The sequence below is a fragment of the Tursiops truncatus genome, chromosome 19, assembly GCF_011762595.2.
Source record: "Tursiops truncatus isolate mTurTru1 chromosome 19, mTurTru1.mat.Y, whole genome shotgun sequence".
NCBI lineage: Eukaryota > Metazoa > Chordata > Mammalia > Artiodactyla > Delphinidae > Tursiops > Tursiops truncatus.
Window position 1 is genome coordinate 10,025,497 of NC_047052.1, and position 21,810 is coordinate 10,047,306.

The 21,810-nt window shown below is 45.5% G+C and overlaps 1 protein-coding gene across 1 annotated transcript in view; it reads right to left on the reverse strand.

Annotated features, from left to right (window-relative positions):
- Positions 1-21,810, reverse strand: part of VAT1L (vesicle amine transport 1 like) — a 146,201-nt gene that overhangs the window by 72,729 nt on the left and 51,662 nt on the right. The window contains exons 4-6 of the mRNA XM_033845121.2: positions 11,230-11,372; positions 5,631-5,734; positions 3,432-3,487 (exon numbers count right to left, since the gene is read on the reverse strand). Coding sequence (XP_033701012.1) covers positions 3,432-3,487; positions 5,631-5,734; positions 11,230-11,372 — 303 coding nt within the window. The remainder of the gene's footprint in view (positions 1-3,431; positions 3,488-5,630; positions 5,735-11,229; positions 11,373-21,810) is intronic.

The window sequence follows — 21,810 nt, forward strand, 5'->3', positions numbered from 1 at the left end:
TGTAGGTGGGACACAGCCCTTTACAAAAACAACTGCGAGACCACATGTGATCAGAATGTTAAGTCACACGGTTGGGACCATCAGATCTGGAGTTGGATCCTGACTCTACAATTTGCTCCCTGTTATTCTCTGTGCTTCATTTTTCTCAGCGACACACACTGGCAGGATGCTGCCTCCGAGGTTTCCTGGGAGAGTTTAGCGTAAAGCGCTTGGCTGACTGGATGGCGGTGGTGGTGATGGGGCTGGTGAAGGGAGCGGGAGGGGTGGGGGGACGTGGGGGGAGTGATGCCTCTGCCTGCACGAGCAGCTTTCCTTGGGGGAACAGCAGCAAGGCTGGAGAGGTGAGGCAGAATGCGTCAGATAAGGAAGAGGAAGGGAGCGTAATATAGCAAGAAGGAACAGCGTATCGGAGCGATGAAGCCACAGTGTTAGAACTAAATTGATGGTTCTCAACTGGGGACGGTTTTACCCCCCAGGGACATTTGGTAAATGTTTGGAGATGTTTTTTGTTATAACTCAAGGGGGGAATCAGCTGGCATCTAGTGGGAAGAAGCCAGGGATGTTGCTAACTCTCCTACAATACATAGGACAGGTCCTCAAAACAGAATTATCCAGCCCCAGATGTCACTAGCGCTGAAGTCCTACGTGGGATACCCACACCTGGCACATATGGCTCCCTTATTTCCTGTCTTTCATCTCCCACTCCAGACATGAAAATAAGTAGGTAATCCATTAAAAACTACAGAAATGGTGATCCAGCTGCTTTGTTCTGATTTAATTGTGTTTCTTCTGGTGCTGGTTAGAATTTAGAAATTCAAAGGTCCAGCTTCTAGAGGGTGCTAAGAGATCAAAATGTTTAATATAGAAGGCAAAGAGAAGTGTGAGGGACCCTTAGGAACATCTATAATAGTTATGTTATCGGTGTGTTTCTTTTACATCCTGCCTCCTTCCAGGATTGAGGAAACTCTAAAAAGTAAAATATCTTGTTTTTTTTAAGTGGGGAAATCAGATTGTTGGAAAATAAGTGTAAGAAAGACAGGTTGTAAACAGGGACAAGGTTCATGCACAACATTTTTTACCAAAATATCCCCAAGGGCCTGGGGTCCAGCTCTAGGAGAGATATGTATTTGGCCGTGGGCTGCTTGCCACAAAAGCAAAGGTAGAGAAATGATTAGTAACTTGATTCACAGTGTATGTGCAGCGCTTCCACCAAGCGTTTGTGAAATGAATGCTTGCCGAAGCTACAGTTGCTGCCCAGTTGTGTTTGTGTTCTAGAGCTGAATGCCTGGTTTTGAATCCCAGTTCTGTCACTCGCAAGCTGTGCAACTTTAAGCAAATCACTTAACCTCTCTGTGTTCAGTTTCCCTACTGTACCTCATGGGGTCGTCATGGGGAATAAATGTGTTGATACATACAAAGTACTTAGCTCAGTGTCTGGTGCGTAGTACGTGCTCTATAAATATGAAATATTTTTATCACCTTAAGTTGGAGAGATATCTTGGATCGAGCGAGTAAGAGCTCTGGATTTGGAGTCAGACTGCTCTCGAAATGTTGACGTCATTTGCTATTATCGTCATCGTTAGGATCTAAAAGCAAATGGCATGTGAACACAAGCTCCCCGTAAGAGTTTTAAGGGGGAACACCATTAAGATAGCTGAGGGAGAAATTCCTGTATGCTTCCAAATATGCCTTTAATTTCTAAGCCTTTCTCCAATGTATAGAAGAAAATGCCTTCTAGAACCTTCCAGAACAAAGTCATCACCCCACTCCTCAGCATGCCCTACCTTCAGTTTGCTTCTAACTGAACAACTGACACGAACCCGGCCTCTGAAAGGGAACAGTCTTTATTCCTGACCCCCAGCTATACAGCCTTCTGGTAATCAGCACCCTTGCTTTAAGCAGGAGAATGTTACTCTCCATCGTGGCTGTTTTCACGAGCGCCTTCCCTGAACGTGGGCACACGACAATTATTTCATTAACGCTGTGTGTTGTGATTGTGCACGTAGGGGAGAAAGGGAAAACACTTCTTACAATTGTATGTAATTTGGGACCAATTTGGTTCCCTACAGCAGGCCGTCAGCATCATGTTAATTGCAGCCACAGCAACAAAACAGCTGCGAGTGACACAAAGCCTGTCGTCAGGGGACGCGCTCCAGACAGCATCATCCTTCACTAGACTCCATTCTTGCTCCCCTGTTCATCCCGAAGTTGCGATAACCTTGACCTGAACTTTAAAGCTCAAGTGCAAACCGAGGCCCTTTAATTCTAGTCTCACAGGGCCGGGGGTACTAATCATTCCAGAATCAGGGAGTGTTTGGAGAGGAAGCCTTTGGCAGCCAGTGCTGGCACTTTGGGGGCATATGAATATCCCACAGTGCCACAAAGAGTCAATTCTAAACCCCTTTCCCTGGCTTTGTCTGACCACCCTATTCACCATGCTTCCACCCCATTCTTCTGTCTTCTACTTCAGCACCCTGCTTTCATCCCTTTCAGAGATTTTATGACTATTTACCATCATCTTATTAATATGTGTTACTTATTTCATCATCTCCTTCATTAGAACGCAAGAGTCCCGAGGGCCTCAAATGCATCTGTCTCATTTGCTGTGGTACCCTGGTGCCTGGCACAGCACCACAAGTAGTAGGTGCTCAGAAGATGCTTGCAAAGCGAGTGAATCCATCAGTGCCTCACTGGCTGCTAAGGAGGCTAAGAGGAGGGAGGACAAAGGCAAGCTCTGATGGGACATGGCGGCCCCTGTCGTGGGGACAGGCGTAAACATGGAAGTTCAAGCCCAGATTAGTTTAATTCTAGTAAGTGTGGCTCCAGGTGGGAATGTAGACCTGAGGAGGTTCGTGGTGGGGTGAGTGCCCAGGGATGCAGCTTCACAACTGCAGACACAATAACCACTGTGTTCAGAGCATGAGCACGTAAGCTAGTGGTTCACACACTTGCCTGTGTCAAAAAATCAGCCCAGGAGCTTGCGAAAAGTGTCGAGTTCTATTGTCTCTCCAAGCCAGTAGGATGGGGCTACAGAGAAATCTCAAGTAGCCCTAGAGACCCGGTCAGAAAGTAGCCAGACTGAAAGGCTGGTCTCTCTGTGGACCAAGTAGAGTGCACGAATGCTAAGTTTATTCTTGACCAGTGATTAAAAATACCAACACTTAAACAATCTCTGTTGAAATCAAAATACAGTTTTCTGGAGTTTCTCGGGCACTCTCATTTCTCTGCTTCATTTGGACAAAAGTGGCCCAAGTCACAGTCCTGTCCATGTGTGGTGAGCAGGTTGAGAATGCAGGCTTTCTTGCAAATGAATGATGCAGATGAAGGACAAACAAGATTTAGGCTATTCGGTCCATGTCCTTAGATGGAAGAGCTCACAACATGCCAAGCACCACACCACCAGCGTACTTTGGACGTGCACGGATACTTACTGATTTTGCAAAGCTAAAGAAGCTCTTGGTCTCTCCAGTCACCATGTTGGATGAACCTGCAAGTGGAAGATTCCCAAATCAAGCCAACGAAAATCAGCATCTCTTGCTTTGCGTGGAAGAATGGCAGTTGTCTGGCCCAGAACTGTCAAGAACTTGAAAGGAAATTTAGGTCAGCCTTGGAAAAATAAGGGAATTGGAGGGGGTGGTTGGTGTCGAGTTGACTTAATTTTAACTAAGTATCACTGGATCAGAGAGGAAGTAACATTTCTCAAGGTGACTATTTCATAACGTTGGACAATAGGTCACGTGGCAAAAATGTGATTTAAGCCACCATTATAATAAAATGATGAGTTGCCGAACTGTCTTGTTGGTGCCATTCTCTGAGACCGAGAAATGAACTCCTTTGTGAGATTACTTCATGGCATGAATTGGATTCCTCGGCAAGTGAGGGGCTTGGGGACCTGACCTTGGCTGGGCATTTAAGTAGTGGAGAGAGACAGGGCTGAATTAGAATTTAGATGGATGGAAAGATGGGGTCCAGAGGAGCAGATGAGGGTGAAAATAGGTTCACAAGCCAAGGAAATGGTGTGACCCACGTGTAAGCTCCAAAGAGGTCTGGGCAGAAAGGTGAAAACCACTTGAGACCAATGGTGTGGGAAACGGAGCCTTGCTGATGGGAACAAGCAATATTCAGAGTTAAGACAGGAAGTCGAGTTAGGAAAGATTCCCTAACATGCTCTTACAGAAAGGAAAAACCCCTTTCTGCGGTTCTGGGTTGGGTGAGGGTTAAGAGATACTATACCCTGGTGGTGCCTTTTCAGCGACTTTTCTGCCTTCCCCCCACAGATTTGGGAGTAAGTTCCTCTCAGAGAACCGTTAAATGAAAAAACAATGTATGTCTTAAACTTGGTTCTTTGGCCTTGGTAAACTAGTAGCCAGTTAGTCACTGCTTCTCCTTTTATGGGGTGACTTTTACAGGGTGCAGGCTTCACAGCACTAGGTTTTGATTACTTAGTAGTCAAGTAATTGATGTAATAAGATACTCGTGATGTGATCAAGTTGTGTACACCAAAATGACGTCATGGAACTGGGGCAAAAATAGAACCAGTAAATGAATAAGGATGGGTAAAATGCTCATCTGTATTTGACTCACGTGTTAGTCATAGCCAATATCCCTACACTGACATTTATAGCTTCTCTTATCAATAGTAATAATTTAAAAACTGCATCCACCGCTAAAGACTTTCAAATACATGGCCACTACTCATAATGCCAGAACACTCCAGCAATGGAAGTCTCTTCCTTCTCTGTCACAGTGATCTGATGATGACAAAATGATGCTTGACTACTTATACCTCTCAGATATCTGTTTTATAAGATTCTCAGCTAATAGTAGGGAAATGAGTATTTTTTTCTGAGTTATGCAGAACTAAGGCTCAATTTTCTACTCTACTTCCGTGGGACAGAGTGCCAAAAATCTCAAGCATTGGAGAGCTCCAAGATCGTTTGGCTTTGGGATGCGACATCTGGCTTCAGATACGCTTTTTTCTTTGCAGAGACTAATGTTTAAATTGTTTTACCTGCCTATGACAAAGAGAAGAAGAGGGGGGAGAGGAGTCTCTGGGGTCTCATTCTGCTGGAGAAAACCCGCTCCCAGATGTCTCTCATGAATCCTCCCAAACCCAAGAGCATATAAGTGAATTAGAGGCAGACATGGGCTCTATCCATCCAGGGCTTCTGTCTTGATTGGGACATACAGGAGTAGTTTAGAGGAAGGAGATTCTGTACCTTGCAACTTCATCTCCAATAGTGAAGATCCTCCCTTTTAAAACCACCACATCCTAGCTACTCTTCTCCATCCTCTTATGGGTGTTTTATTGCTTCATTTTTGTAACTTCCTTTGAAGCTATTAGTATTTTCCACATGTGCCACCTTCTGTGGGTCGAGTCCCATCTTGTCACTACCTTGGCTTGGCCTTGCTTTATTTCTTTTAGAATGAGAAATGCTCATGGGATAATAGGGCAGTAGGCACTTTTATAATTGAGAACAGTAGCAATACTATAGAAAATATTAACACCATCCCCATCTCATTACGCCAGCATATCAACACATCTCATTTTTCAGAGCCCCTTGTAAGCACACGTGCGTTGCGGTGCTGCCTGTCGCCGACCATGTCCCCTGCTTCTGTTTAGCGCTCACCATATAAAATGTAGGTTCCCAGTGGTTTGAGAAGGCTGAGACCTTTTCCAGTGTTGTCCCCACAGAGGCAATCCAAAACAATGTCCACTCCTTCAGCAGAGATTCTAAATGGTGAGAAGACAAAGTAAAATAGTGTAACCTGTCAGGGACCAAACTGTCAACCCCTTTTCCTTCCTCTGTCATACTGTTTACTGCCAGAATCAGGAACAGAGAGAGCTCTGGGAGTAGAAATAAATAGGGCAGAAGCCCGGGAGGTGGATGTATCCTCCTGAGTCCAACTGTGAGAATTTCACAAAGCCGCAGACAGCTAAGAACCTGGCTGGTGGTGCCAGCAGAGAACATCACAGTCAGTCTGACCGCCTTGCTCAACTTCTCTGAGCCTCAGCTTTCTCCTTTGTAAAGTGGAGCTAGCGGGACTTCCCTGGTGGTCCAGTAGGTAAGGCTCCGCACTCCCGATGCAGGGGGCCCGGGTTCGATCCCTGGTAAGGGAACTAGATCCCACATGCCTGTGACAACTAAGAAGTCCTCATGCAGCAACTAAGAAGTCTGCATGCCACAACTAAGGATCCCGCATGCTGCAACGAAGATCCAGCATGTGCTGCAACTAAGACCTGGAGCAACCAAAAAATAATAAAAATAAATAAATTAAATAAATATTTTCTAAAAGTTAAAAAAAATAAAATAAAGTGGAGCTAGCATGTTTCTTTGTGCTAAGAATGAAGTGAGGTGGCAGATGTGGTGCTTGGCCCATTGCCAGCCACATAATAGTTGCTCTGTAAGTCAATCAACAACTCATATTTGTGGAAATTGAGGAGTGTGCCAGGCTCTGTCCACGGTGCTGAATAGTGAAAACCAGCAAGCTCCCTGTCTTCATGGGGCTTCCGGTCTACCAAGGATTGGCTTTCTTCCCTCTCCACCTCCCTTCTCAGTGAAGCTATAAAGGCACGTTAATTTAACTTGCAAACTTCTATTGTCCAATCTCCAGGTTCAACCTATAAACATGCTCCTAGAGGAAAAGGGTTAAATAAATCCTACAGTGATGGAGGGCTCCACAGGGAATCCACATTTGTACTCTATTAGGAAGAAGATCCCTTCTTCCATTCATTTATTTATACATTTATTAATTCACTCGCTCATGCACTTAACAAACATCTACTGGGCTTCTTGGGTTAAAAGAGATTATGCAGGAGGGGCAGTAGAACCTGAAGGCTCTGGGGGTTGTAGGGAATATATTCCTGCCTACAGAGTTCCCAGCTCTGGCTGGGCCGTGCTCTGCTCAGACAAGAATGGCCCTTCCTCAGACTTGTGCCTTTGCAGGGTTACCTTGTCTTAGCACATTGCTCACCCGCGTCCCCTGCATCGGCAGGCGGACTCTCAACCACTGCGCCACCAGGGAAGCCCCTTAGCAGCATCTTTTAGTGGAATAATCATGAATATCACAAGCAGAGCAGGTAGCCCATCAGAGGCACAGAGGACATCCTCATTTCTTAGCTCACCCCCGCTCCCCAATTTCTGGGAGTGTCTGCCTTGCCTGCATTTGTGTAGTCTTAATTACATAAAAGCAGAGAGGGTAAGGGCAGAGGGTTAAAGGCAACAGCTCCTATTCTGCTTTCTCCCTCTGTCATAAATCTCTGCAGACTTAAACAGCAAACAGAAATAGCCGCAGCTCAGAGATTCTCTGGGCCAAATTCAGCATCAAGATATTTTGGGATTGCTGATCCGAGACTTTCCTATCTGTCCTTCCTTGGTCCCCAACCCCTCGCTCCTTTATTGAGAATACTGCCTCTTTGCTTCCCGTCCACTCGGATCAGTGGAGAATTTCTCTTGAGTGGTGGTAGTTGCAATAGAGCCATTACTGGGTAAGCAGCCCTTCAACTTTGTCGAGAAATTAATTCCCCTTTACTGTAACTTTCATTTCCAGTTGGGTCCTTGGCACTCCACACAATTCTTCTCGTTCAGACTTCCCTTTCTCTGAGAACTCATCTCTGCCTTAGCTTTAACCGTCACCTCCAAGCTCATGACAGAGGGATGAGGTGATGTCAGAGTGCCCAGCACTGTGCCTGGCGCACAGTAGGCTGCTTAGTAAAAGTTTACTATTGACGGTTCCCACGTGCACGTAGTACCACTTCTAGGAATCCTTTCTTGATCGCTTTCTCTCTGTTCTCTCCTGGTGGCTAGACTCTTGTTAATTTCCACTAGGTCTCAGTTTCTTTATATAAGATAAGGAATTTTCATCTTTCAGGATGCACCTACAATGATCTTACTGAAATGCTCAGCAGAGTGGGAGGAGACAGACAAAGCCTGGTGCCCCCCTCGCCTTGCCTGGGACTCGCTCCCTACCTCTCTCTACTGACTAAAAGAGTTCCCACTCTTCAAGCACCTCCTTGGGGCTGTCCACCTTGGCGTGCTCTCTGGTCTTTCTTCCCTCTTTATTTTTATTTTATTTATTTATTTTTATTTTATTTTTATTTTTTTGCGGTACATGGGCCTCTCACTGTTGTGGCCTCTCCCGTTGCGGAGCACAGGCTCCGGACGTGCAGGCTCCAGACGCACAGGCTCAGCGGCCATGGCTCACGGGCCCAGCCGCTCCGCGGCATGTGGGATCCTCCCAGACCGTGGCACGAACCCGTGTCCCCTGTATCGGCAGGCAGACTCTCAGCCACTGCACCACCAGGGAAGCCCCCCTCTTTATTTTTAAAGCCCTTACAGTCAGATGCACACAATTGAAGGCTTCTAACTCTTCCACTTGGTTTCAAACATCCTCTTCTCTCTCCTCCGGAACAGAGAAGGGGGAAGTGACATAAAGGTTATGTCTGTATTATATATTTTTTTTCCCCTATTCCCTTTATAATGCCTGGCTCTAGGATGCAAACATATTCAAAAGAAGCTTACTGAGTGACTGGTTGATAAAAGAATTTTCATCCCAAGAAATTTTATGTTATTATTTTTTCTAGTTGATTACACACAACACAGTGTGTTGTGTTACACAGTGTGTTACACAGTGTAACAAACAATATCCATGATCAGAAAAGGAAGACAAATCACTCAGCATTCCACTCCTATTGCATCTCAGTGGGTGGATTTTTTTCCCCCTTCATTTTATGCCCTCACGCGCCAAGAATTTATACAAAGCTGTGATCACAGTGTAGCTGGAAGTTGGCATTCTGCTTTTTTTCCACTCAATATGCTACCACAGGTATTTTTTTCATTTTCTGACAGAGTCTCCGTAATTACCATTTTTTAAGGGGCTGCATAATACTCAAGTGTGTGGGTGTAGCGTAATCTACCAAACCGTTTCCCTTCTGTTGATAGTGGGGCTGCTTCTGAATTTTCGCTTTTACAGACAATGCTGTAATTCACCCTGTCGTCACGTCCTGAGCACCTAACAATGAAGCAGGAGCAGTGCTTGGGTCTGCAGCAAGCAGGGTGGACCCGTGACTTTTATTTTCTTTCGGATTATATCCTGAGCGTAGGATTCGTGGGACAGAGAGTACAAACGTATTTGCAGCTTCCCAGTCATTTTTAGGCTAATCCCAGAATCTCTACTTAAAAATGTAAGGAAGGAACTGTTGGAGGTCACGTGTGCAGGAAGGTGGTGGGCAGGTGGGTCTCAGATGCTTCTGCTCTTCCGACATCAGAAGAAGTCACTGAATCTGGAGCTAAAGGCAGCAGGTCAAGGACACTGAGGGGATGGGGGATGGTGGAGCTACCTGGGACGTGGGGACAGCAGAGGCTCCCTGCTTATGGCCTCTGTCCCTTCTTCAGAAGAGCCGCCACCTCCCGACCCTCCTCTCCACTACCGCACACATCCTCTGACCACAGCCTCCAGCTGCACTAGTCTCCTTTCACATTCTTGACTTGACCAAGTCTTTCCTGACCCTGGGCCTTAGCACATGCCATTCTCCTTGGTCAGAAATGCTCTTCCTTTGGCCAAATTCTCAGCCCTCAGTTCTCAGCCCAAATCTCACTTGCTGATGGACGACATGTCTGATTTCCCCACTTGCCTATGTTTATTTCACTAGCACCTTGCATTTCTCCACCAAAGCACATATCAGAAGTAGCAATCAATGAATTTTTAAAATATCTCTTGTCCCTTCTTCCCAACGAGGCTCCAGGCTCCATGCAGACAGTGATCCTCAAGGTGGTTTCTGCTGGATCTCCTGCCCTAGCAGAGTACCTGCTAGGTACTCAGTATTTATTAAGCAGGTCAGTGCAGGAACAGAGGAAAGGATGCTTGAAGAAATATCTCTTAAGAGGGTGAAAGGAAAGGTGGCTGAAGGGAAAGTGGTAGTTCATTTTCCAGACCACAGCTTGAAAGATGCAAGTTAAAGGAAGGAAGTTTATAAAAGTAGGCAAAGATATATTCTGGAAGTCTTTACAAACTACTGTACATAAAATAGATAAGCAACAAGGATTTACTGTATAGCACAGGGAACTCTATTCAATATCTTGTAATAACTTATAATGGAAAAGAATCTGAAATATATATGTATATATATATGTATGTATAACATGCATACACCTGAAACTAACACACTATTGTAAATCAACTATACTTAAAAAAAAAATGCCTGCAATCTCTGGACATCTGAGAAACGGGTGGTAAATTTCCAATATCTAGCTTTAAAGCTTTCTTTTCACATCACATGGGAAATACTGGGGCAACCTTAAATGACACGCAAATCTTGACACTCAAAACTTTTTTTTAAATTTGAGAATTCAGACTGTCAGAAGACTCTCCTTTCCGAAAAACTTCCCAAGTTTCACCTAATGCGGTCTAAATCTATCACTTCAAACAACCAGATCTCCCATCCTCCAACCCTTCAATTTTTCATCTTAATCAGTGATTTGGAGGAAATTGTTTCTTTGTTATGATGCTGTGCTAGCCGGACAACTTAATTCCTTTGTACCTTCTGATTTTGTGCTGGAGAATGAAAATACAGAACCAGTGGCTCTGGGACATCTCTGAATCCCCCCAGGAGCTGCGAGTAGAGCAGAGCCTGGGAATCAGCAGGGGTGAGACACACACATCACCTGAAAGCATGGCGGCAGCTGGGTGTTCCATCTGATTTCCTGTGTTGACATGCACAGGGCCGTAAGGATCATAGGTGGAACATGGATCATGTTATAAAGCAACGTCTCCCCTGGGGAGACCACAACAGCCAGCAGATGGATGGCCCCTCCCATTCATTCTCTATGACGCACCAGTGACTCTTCCAAACCCAAATCTGATCATGTCACCACCTTGGTCCTTTGGTGGCTCTCAGTCACACCCAGGTTGGAGTCCACACTCCCTGGGGCTGTTACATGAATGAATGAGAAGTAAACTTCTCTGTGTTACGGTAGTGTTATAGGAGCTCTCACAATTTAGCTTTGTAACTTGACTGCTCTGTTCCTCAGGTTTATCGTCTCCAAAATGGGGATAATAATAAGCTTGTTGAGAGGATTAGATGAGTGAATACATGTGAAGTAGCACAGGACTAGTACTATATATGTTTACAGTTATGATTGTTATCAGCCCTCCTGTAAATGAACGCTCCTGTTCCTTAAGAGAGAAGTGCAGGGACCATCCTGGTGCTCTTTATAGCAAACATCTTACCTTTTCACTTCCTGCACGTAGTCTGCGTTTCTGTCAAAGAGATGAGTCACGGAGTCTTTGATGGCTTCATGCTTGAAAGTAGAAGCTGTTCCAAAGACAGTCACGTTGGGGACAGTGGAGCACAGCTGAGCCACAGCTTGGCCCTGGGAGTGAAATACAACGGACAAGTCACACAAGAGAGCTACCATCCAGCAGCTAGTCCCACTGGGTGGAGAGCAGGATTTCTCAGCCTTGCCGCTGCTGACCTTTTTGGGCTGGATTAGCCTTTGTTGCGGGGGGCTTGAACTGTGCATTGTGAGATGTTTAGCAGCATCCCTGGCCTCTACCTACTAGGTACCAGCAGCAAGCCCCCAGTTGTGACAGCCAGCAATGTCTCCAGACATTTCAAAATGTCCCCTGGGGACGAAATTTCCCTTGGTTGAGAACCACTGGTGCAGAGGAAGGTGAGCCAGCAAAACCCCAGTACCAAGACATAACAACTGTTATTTAACCATATTGACCCTCAGGCTCTCCATTTATAGATTAGCACTAATACTACCTGCTCCCTAGGATCTTGGAGGATGTCTTAGTTTGGATTTCCCAGAGGCAGATTCTGAGGCAAGGATTTGAGAGTAAGTCCTTTATCTGGAATAGGAAATACCAGGGTAGAAGGCAGCCAATAAAGGGTGTGTTTATCAAGTTAGTATCCGCCACGCTAACTGGAACTCAATCCCTCTGAGGAACTCCATGAGCAAGTGTAGAATACGCCTTGGACATATCCAAACCAAGTGGTGAGGACGCTGGAGTATTTATCCACCAAATTTCTGTCTGATACCGGTTGAGAGTTGCTTCTGCAGCAGTGACTCTTAGGCACGTCTTTGTCCTCAGAGGCCAAACGTGCTTCCACAGCCAGTCAGGAGCCCTAAGTAAGCAACCTTCAGCACGTTGAGTGCAGAAAAGGTATGGTGTGGCTCACAGCATCTGCTACAGGGGGCGTTAAATGAGGCAACAAGTAACATAGGTCCAGCACCTGGCACAAAACACGACACTTAATAGGTAATCAATCTTAATCATCTGTACCCCTTATTGGCTTATTACACCCAGGGCTGAGATGTCCAGGTGTATAAAGAAATGCCATTGCATGAGGTTTAAACCTCGAATGGTCCAAGAGAAATCACAGATGTAGTTAGGAATGGTTAATCTTCCCATATCCTTTTTCAATATCGTTAGAAGTTTAAGTCATTGGACAAAATACTGTGATCGTGTGCATTCAGAAACCTTCCAGTAAAACCCAGTTTGCTGCTAATTAAGATGCGTCCTAAAACCAGGTACTGTCTCTCTGCAGTGTTCCATCTACCATCTTAAGAAGGCAGAAATTATTAAGGAGGGAAATTATTCTACCAGAGGCATCTGTGATATGAATTACAGCCTCTCACTTTATTTACGTGTCTTCATGTTGGCAGACTCAATCAGGTTGGAAGGTCAATTTGTGGAAACGTGATTTTTCCCAACATTTGCTATTAGAGGCAATACTGAGAGAATCAGAGAATGTCAGAGTTGCAAGATCATCCAATTACCCCCTCCTTATTGTTTTATAGACCAGGGAGAGGGGACTCTGAAAGGTTAAGGTAACCCAATTCTTCAGAGGCAGACCTGAGATTCAAAGCAAGGTCTCCTGACTTCCAGCTACTGCCATTTTCTATTATGCCATGCGTGCTGTCTACTTATTTTGGCATTTAAAGCTAAGCAGACTTTTAAGTTGCTGCCTAAAATAGACACATTACTGACACACTCACTTGGAGGTCAATATTTCAGAACATGGGCGTGAACCTGAGACTCCAGACAGGCTATAGTTCTCTGTTCTAAGAAGAGCTTTGGTATTTGGTTAAATTTTTTATCCCCTGATTTTGAAGAACAAAAAAAGGGACTCTCCTTCCTAGTGAGTTTAAATATCATCAAGCACCATGACGATCCTCAGAAATTCGACAGGGCTTGAGCTAACCTTGTTAGTTCTGGCGTGGGAGCTTAGAACTGGTTCTCATAGCCATGTGGCCCCTCCTCTGTCCTTAAGCAAACCTGACGTTTATCCACTCAACTCCTTTTCAAATTCCTACTATGTGCTACCTCATCACACTGTGCTGTAGTTGCTGGAGCAGCAGAGATGCCTGATACATCTTAATCTCTATCTCTAGTCCCACCGAGTCCCAGACTTGTGTACTGAAGTACCATTTTGGCATCTGTCTTCACCTGGCTCTCCAGAAACCACACATCAAATTCAACTCATCCAAAACGTAACTCATGGCTATCTCCAAGTGAGTTACTCCTCATATTAGCTTGCTAGGGCTGCCAGAACAAAGTACCGCAAACTGGGCAGCTTAAAAACCAGAACTTCATTGTTTCACAGTTCTGGAGGCTAGAGGTCTGAAATCAAGGTATCAGCAGGGTTGGCTCCTTCTAATGGCTGTGAGGGAGGGATCTGATCCAGGCATCCCTCCCTGGCTTGTAGGTGGTGGTGTTCTCCCTAGGTCTCTTTGCATTGGTCTTTCCTCTATGCCAGTCTGCGTCCACATTTCCCATTCTTGTAAGGACACCAGTTATATTGGATTAGCGTTCACCCTCATGACCTCATTTAACTTGACCTCTGTGAAGACCCTACCTCCAAATAAGGGCCTATTTTGAGGTGCTGGGGTTTAGGATTTCAACTTATGAATTGGATGAGGGTGGGGGGACACAATTCAACCCATAACACTCCTCTCACTGCATTTGCTACCTCGGTGGATGGAACTGCACCACTCACTCATCGCTAAAGCCAGGAATCTGGGGGTCATCCTGGACCCCTCTTCCTCCCTCTTCCCACATCCAATTAGCACCTTTGTTGTTTCCACTCAACATCTCTTGGGACTGTCACTTCCTCCCCTGGATTACGACAACACCTTTCTAACCGGCCTGGCTGTTTCCACATGCACTTCAGAGTGATTTTTCTCAAACACAACACTGAGCATTTCATTATGTGTTTCAAAGCTTCCCAGTGCCTGTCATGGCCTTCAGAATGAAATGCACACCCTTTACTTGACGGCACAAGGCCAGCCCTCTGGGATCTGACCCAGTCTACCTCACTAACATGATTGCCCTCCACTTTTCCAATATCCACTCCCTAACACACAGACGTGAGCCATCACTGACATTGGTCATGACCCTCATCCCATAGCGTTCTCAGAATGAGCCTTCAACCTTATTTTACTGAGGAAGGAGCTGAGGTTTACGGAGGTTAGGGACCTGGGCCAAGGTCATTAGGGTACGATGTGGTAGACCTTGATGTGCTGTACTCACCAGCTGAGTGACCTTGAGTAAAGTATCAGCTCCTCTGATCACTTGTCTTAATATGCATTATACACAATACTATATGAACACGAAGATTGTTGTGGGATTATACGACATTATGCGTCCACGGGCTTAGAATGGTGAATGTTTAATAAACACTTGCTATCATTGCTACTGGGCCTCCTGTTACTTTTTTCTTCACATTATTATGGCGATATCAGCAGTGGAAGCATGTCCACTGCCTACTCTCCAGAACATCTCATGCTATTTTGCAGCAGTGCTGGTTTTCCCACACACCTTCCCCTTCCCGTCATGGCCTGGCCTTCCAGTGTCTTCTGCAGATCACAGCCACTCCCCCTGAGGCATATCGTCTTCTAGAAATCTTTCCCAGCATCCCAGGCAGAGTCTCTTGCCTCTTGTTGTGCCACCATTGACCTTGCTCCAGGACAGTGGCCACCACGGCCTGCGGGGGCTGCTCCCTGACCCATCTGTGAGCTCCAGGGGGTCAGAGACGGTGCCGCACGTGGCTCCAGACCCCAGCGCGTAGGGCAGAGTCTGGCACGGAGCAGATGTTTGGTAAACCTTGTTGAACAGATGCGTGAGAAACGAGAGGGGTTTGGTGTAATGGGGAAGCCCCTCGTCATTTCGCAGATTTCTACGTTCTTTAGCTTTGCAGAGTGGGAATAAAGCATAGGTTTAATGAGCATATCTAGTCTCTGGCCCAAGCAGAATTTTACCATTTCCGTTTTAAAGAGAAAGATACATGTGGTAGTAAAATGAAATGATATAAGTAACTGGGTTACTTACATCTTTAAATTATTATGTAATATATATGAACATTATATGTGATATATAGTACATAAATGTATTATATATTATAATTATAGTTGGCCCTCCGTATGCATGGATTCTGCATCCGTGGAGTCAACCAACCATGGTTCGAAAATAGGAAAAAAAAAATTCCGGAAAGTTCCCTAAAGCAAAACTTTAATTTGCCACATGCTGGCAACTATTTATGTGGAATTTACATTGTATTAGGTATTATAAGTGATCTTGAGATGATTTAAAGTACACGGGAGGATGTGCATAGGTTGTATGTAAATACTACACCAAGGGCTTGAGCGTCCTTGGATTTTGGTATCTGTGGGGGGAAGGGGGTGGTCTTGGGCACTACCACCCTGTGGGTACCGAGGGACCACTGTATATATAATTAGAACAATTATGTATATATAATTAGAGTAACCTGTGATATGCATTATATGTATATATGTACAATTAGTATTATATATGCATATATAATAATACCTAGCATATAATATTCCATTCGCACTATATAATTAGTGTAATAATAAAGCATTATTATTATATGTGCATATGTAATATACATGCACATATAACTAGCATAATATACAAGTAGTATATGTAATATTATATCATAATTCGTATTATTATATAAATAATGATGGGTAGTAAACACCAGTTCAGCACATATCTATCTACAGCATCCCTACCCGCTCTTTTAGTTCTTAAATAATTCACTCAGGCAGTGAGAGGCCCTTGCAAGATCCTCAGTGATTTCTAAAGTGAATAACGCTCAGCATTCTGTATTGAAGCAGAGAAGTGCCGGCCCTCACATTTATAGAAAATCTGTACCCTCCGTTCTCCACGTCCCAAGGTGAATGTAAGATCAGCATCTAAGTTAGCCTCATTTCTCCCACGTGCCTAGCAAATAGCATGGACTCAGTAAAGACTTGTGGAAGAAGGAGTGAATTTTCAATAAAAAGGATTCTGCAATTTACCTGCAGACCCAGAACATAAAATGAACGAGACAATCCAGTCTCCCAGCAACAGCAGTAAATGGAGATTTGCATGTATTTGTTTTTTGTTTGTTTGTTTTTTGTGGTACGCGGGCCTCTCACTGTTGTGGTCTCTCCCGTTGCGGAGCACAGGCTCCAGACACGCAGGCTCAGCGGCCATGGCTCACGGGCCCAGCCGCTCCGCGGCATGTGGGACCTTCCTGGACCGGGGAACGAACCAGTGTCCCCTACATCAGCAGGCAGACTCTCAACCACTGCGCCACCAGGGAAGCCCTACTTGTTTTTAACTGATTTTCCCTTCCCTCTGTAGAATGTAAGAGCTCGGCAGCAAGGCTCTCCCTCCCTTCCCTGCATCTAACAGTGCGGCAGTAACAGCATCTGTGGTTCCTGCCTCTCACCATGTGCCGGGTACTGGGTGAAAGTGCTTCCTTACACCCTTAGACCACTTTTGGAATACATTTTTTTTTGTTTCCCTTTTATGCCTGAAAATGGGGATTCAGAGAGGGAAAGGAACCTGTCCAAGGTTATGTACCTTGTAAGTGATAAACCTGGGGTCAGACCAGCTGTCCCTGACTCCACGGCCACTCTGCTATTAGTCTTTTTGTCCATCCCACTAAGCACTCAAGTTGCTGACATGGAAATCTTAGAGAAAACCATGGGTCCTTGACATCAATATGGAAGGCTTCATCGATCCACTCCAGATAGCTTTGTCTCAGTTTAGATGGGTGAACAAATTTCAACCAACTCAGTCCTAATTCCAGGGCTGTTGGGGTCCCCTCAAGCAGAGCACAGACAGTAGGAAATGCAGGGCCAATAGTTAGAAGGGAGTTGTTTGGGGGTCCCTGAAATTTGACTCTTATCAGTAGACTGGCAGTTCAAAGCAAGATCCTATTCCAGAAAACCTGGGCACAGTAGACAAACAATTAGAGGAGCAGATACATTTATCTAAAAGACTTAGTACACTGTCTGGTACATACTCAGTACTCATTAACTGGCAGTTTATAACACGACTGCTCTGGAATTAGGACTGAGACTGGTTGAAATTCTGGTTACCCACTAAGTGGGAATTCAGGATAGATGCTCCTGTCAGGGCACCGAGATTCAGGCTTCAGCATCAGAGACTCAAGGAAACAGGAGACAAAGAAAGGATGGCTTAAAAGGGCCTCTGTGGGACTTCCCTGGTGGTCCAGCGGTTGGGACTCCGTGTTCCCAATGCAGGGGCCTGGGTTCCATCCCTGGTCAGGGAACTAGATCCTGCATGCATGCCACAACTAAGATCCCACGTGCCGCATCTAAGACCCAGAGCAGCCAAATAAATAAATAAATATTAAAAAAAAAAAGGACCTCTATGATACAGATATTCTCTACCTCCTCAGCCTTGTTTGTCATCATATACCAGAACTCTAGCTTTGGAAGGACTGAGCATATGGAAAAATGCTTAGTCCTTCCTAAATGCCACCCCCTCTCACCACAGGACATTGGCACACATGCAGGTTTCACAGCCTGCAGCCCTCTCCCTTGTCTTTTCTCCTGGTTGATTCCTAGTCATCCTTATCATCTCAGTCTCTCTGTCACTTCATTGTCATTCATTCCATCATTATAGGGCTATTTCACGACTGCCGCAAATAGATTAGACACTATGAGAGGTCCTGGAAAGATAAAGCTGAACAAGTTATAGACAGTCCCTATCATTTTGGAGCTTGCATTCCCCTAGAGGCAACAGATATTTAGAAAATAAATATACTATTAAAAGTACAGTCATACACCTAAACCAATAGGGTGAGAATGCCAATTCCAACCACTGAACCACTGGGATAAGACCCCATTGGTGCGCTGCAGTCTTGCAAATATGCAGAAAATAAGGGGCATGCACTCAAGGGCATGTGGACGATGCGCTGGGGAGAGAGACTAGATGAAATGGGAACTTGAACTTGATGATCCCCGTGGTCGCTCCAGTTCCACGATTTCTAGGTCACATGGGCTGGTTCTTAGCTGGTCTAAAGAAAATCTATTTGAAAAGCCTCCCAAAGAGAATGAGAGTTTACACATTTCCCTACATTTAGTGAAAAATGGAATTTTCGATTGAGAACTTGACCATTTCCGAAATCACTTATAAAAAAAAATTAGGTTTACCTCTCCCAGGAGCTGTTTTCACATTTAAACAGCTCCTAGAAACCACAAACTATTCTAGCAGTCAAAGAATGTAAGAGAAGGAGCTTGGGGATATCTAGAGAAGACGCCTGGAGGAAATGGTGAGGTCAGGTTGTTTTCCTCCAAAGAACTGTCAGTTTACTTTTTCATCTTCATCAAGGTAGAGAGGCCCTTGGACTAGGAGAGCTAAATGAATGTTATCACAAAATCTAGTACAGGCTACCTGAGCCCTCCGTATGCCTTTCTTATGACCATACAAACTCCCACGCTGGGATTCAGACACAGGTTTAGAAATTTTTCTTTTTCCCCAGATCAGTGCTGTCATTTGCCTGCTCAACAATTCAGTTGACTCAATTGTTGTAAGAGGGGGAAGTTCACATCCCACTGTGTGGGCCGATCCACGTGACCCGCCACCAAAGGCATCAGAGAACATTCCATGTTTTCCTCTAGTACACTCTGAGAAGCAATCAGCGCCTCTTTTTCTCTATCTCGTTTGTCGCTGCAAAACTCTTGAACCACGCATGACACTCTGTAACATGCATGTGCTGAGACTCTCAACAGTGAGAAGCTTCAGGGGACGGTGACTGAGGGAGGAGAGAGAGAAGGAGGAAAAAAGTGAAGATTGATTGAGACTGCCATTCTTCAATTGCTCAAGCTGTCAGTGTGGATTTTTTTTTTTTTAACCCAAAAAAGCCGTAGACACATTTTTTGGGAAGCCTTGGCAGATAATATCTTCCGTTGATTGATTTTATCTATTATACAGCTCAGTACTTCTCCATATGAGCTGCCAGCACCAGCAGCGTCACCTCCTCTGGAGACCTGTTAGACATGCAGGTTCTCAGGCCCCACCCCAGACCTGAAGAATCAGAACCTCTGGGGGTGGAGCCCGGTACTCGGAGTTCAAGCCTTCCAGCAGACCCTGATGCAGCTCAAGCTGAGAAACCACTGATGTAGTTCATCCTTCATGGCGCCACTCCACTCCCCGCGATGCAGAGGCTGAGGCCCCTGGGATGCTCAGACTCTCTTAATATCACATGTTTTATTTCAAACCAGGGTGGGGTCTGGTTATTAGTATATATTTTATAAGCTCCCTGGGTAATTCTAACGTGCAGCCTCTGCTGAGAGCCAGCGCTCTAAAAATTTCCTTCTTCTAATTTGGTCAGTTATGGCCTTGACCATAATCCACTTCCTCCTTTCTGAGTCGAGGTTGACATCAGAGCCTATGGGTTTAGTACGTGGGATCCCGTAGGTGAGGGTATGACTAACAGTCTTCTGTGAATCAGAGATGCAGGAAGAGAAAATAATCCCCCACCCTTGATAGCAGGATCGGAAGCTCTGGATGCCTGGATACGTTCAGCCTCCCTGCTCCCAGGGCCTCGGCGAGGCTGCGGAACACCCAGGTTTCCCAGCCATTCTCAGCTCTGCCCACCAGTTGTCTGCAAGGTGAATATTTAAACTTTTCCTCTGCTCAGGCTGCACCAAGCTCACTGCAGAGGCTCTCAGGTGAGAAGCGGTAGGGCTAGGTGGTGAAGAGTATAGATTTATTTATCCAATGTCATCTGCACAGAACTTCCTGTGTGCTGGGCAGGGTTCTCCACGCTCTGCAAATACCAGCTCATTCGATCTGCATCCCGACCTCCATGAAGAGGGTGCTCTTTCATCCTTGTTTTCCAGAAGAATGAACTGAGGCACAGAGAAGTTATGTAACCGCCCAAAGTCATACAGCAACAACAGAAACTAGATTTGAAACAACATCCCCTGGCTCTAGGGTCCACAATCTTAACCACTGCCTCAAGCTACAGAACAGTAGAGGGTCTGGAGACTAAGAGAAGAGACGGAAGGGGAACCATCTCTTACTGGCCAGTTGCTCTTCGTCAAGCACTGTGCCAGACACCTTACATATATCTCATTTTATCCTGCCAACATCATACTCCCATCATGAAGACAGGCTCAGAAATGAAGGCTCAGAAAGATCAAGGTTATCCTGCTGGTCATTGGAAACCGAGGCTCAGAAAAGCTAAGTACTAGCAGTGGGAACTGATGGGATTTAAACCCGAGTCTCCTTGTCACTAAGCCCAAGTTCTCTGTTCTGACATCAAAACAATTAAATAGAAATGAGACCCATCCGAGGTTGTAGAGCAAGCTACAGCTCTCAGATGCCAGACCACTTACTGCCACGTAAGCTGACTGAGTGGCAGATTCTTCTTCTCTAAGTCAGGGACGGTAACATCTACTCCACAAGGTCAAATGTGGGTCAAAGGAGGTAACACATGTGATGTGATTCACCAGAGACTCAGAGCAGGTGCTCAATAAGCAGGCTTCCAAGGCCACCTCTTCCAGGAAGCTTTCCTGGATATCCCCAGAGGAGTTAATATCTCCTGCTTTGCCCTAAAACTCACACATATCATTTCTCAACCATCTTTCACACCGTGCTGTGGTTCTTCTTCTCTCCTCTCTCCTCTTCCCTCCTCTTCCTCCTTCTCCATCTCTCTCCTCCTTTTTAAAAATCTCTTTATTTTGTGTCTCCCACTAGCCTGTCAGCTCCTTAAGGGGAGGACCACATCTTATTTGCCTTTATCCACAGCAGTGAGTCCCCCTACGTAGGTCTCAGTAGCTATGTGTTGAATGGATGAAGTAGCAGAAATGACAGAAGTTTGATGAGCAAAGAGCCAGGTAGTCAAAGAGGACTCACAGTGTCAGAGGGCGACTGAGGGCTGGGACTGGGTATATGTGCCCTTTCTAGAAGGGGAGGCTTGGAAGGAAGGTCCAGCAGCTTCTTTGCTCTATCCCTTGCTTGGATGCAGACAAGGTCTGCCCCACATTCCTTGGGCAGTTACAACGTTACATCAATGAATGGGGAGGGGGCGGGAAATGTATGTGCTCACCAAGAGTAAGTATTTTCTTGTTTTTCCCTTCCACTATAGACATGGAGCGGGGAGAAGGGTCAGATGTGGGTAATAACTAAGGGAAGAATATAGAAAGAATGTTGGGATGAATCAGGTTTGGGCATAGAAATATATTTCTCAAAGAGCCCCCAGAGACTAATTACAGTTAGATGGTGGCACTGGGTCCTCCTAAGGCAGTTTGCAGGCGCTCCCAAGCTGGGCTGGGGTGGGCGTCTGCCCTGCTTTTGCCCCTCCCACCCCTGCAACCTATTGGCAGAGTCCTGCTTCCAAGAATCTGGCCACCTGGGGGGACAGAGGGACATGTTCATGAAGGGATTTGGTCAGAATGAGTCCCACGGCCCATCATGAGCCCAGCTCCCCACTTGGTGCCTAGAACACTTGGTCTCAGCACAGCTGGGTTTCATAAG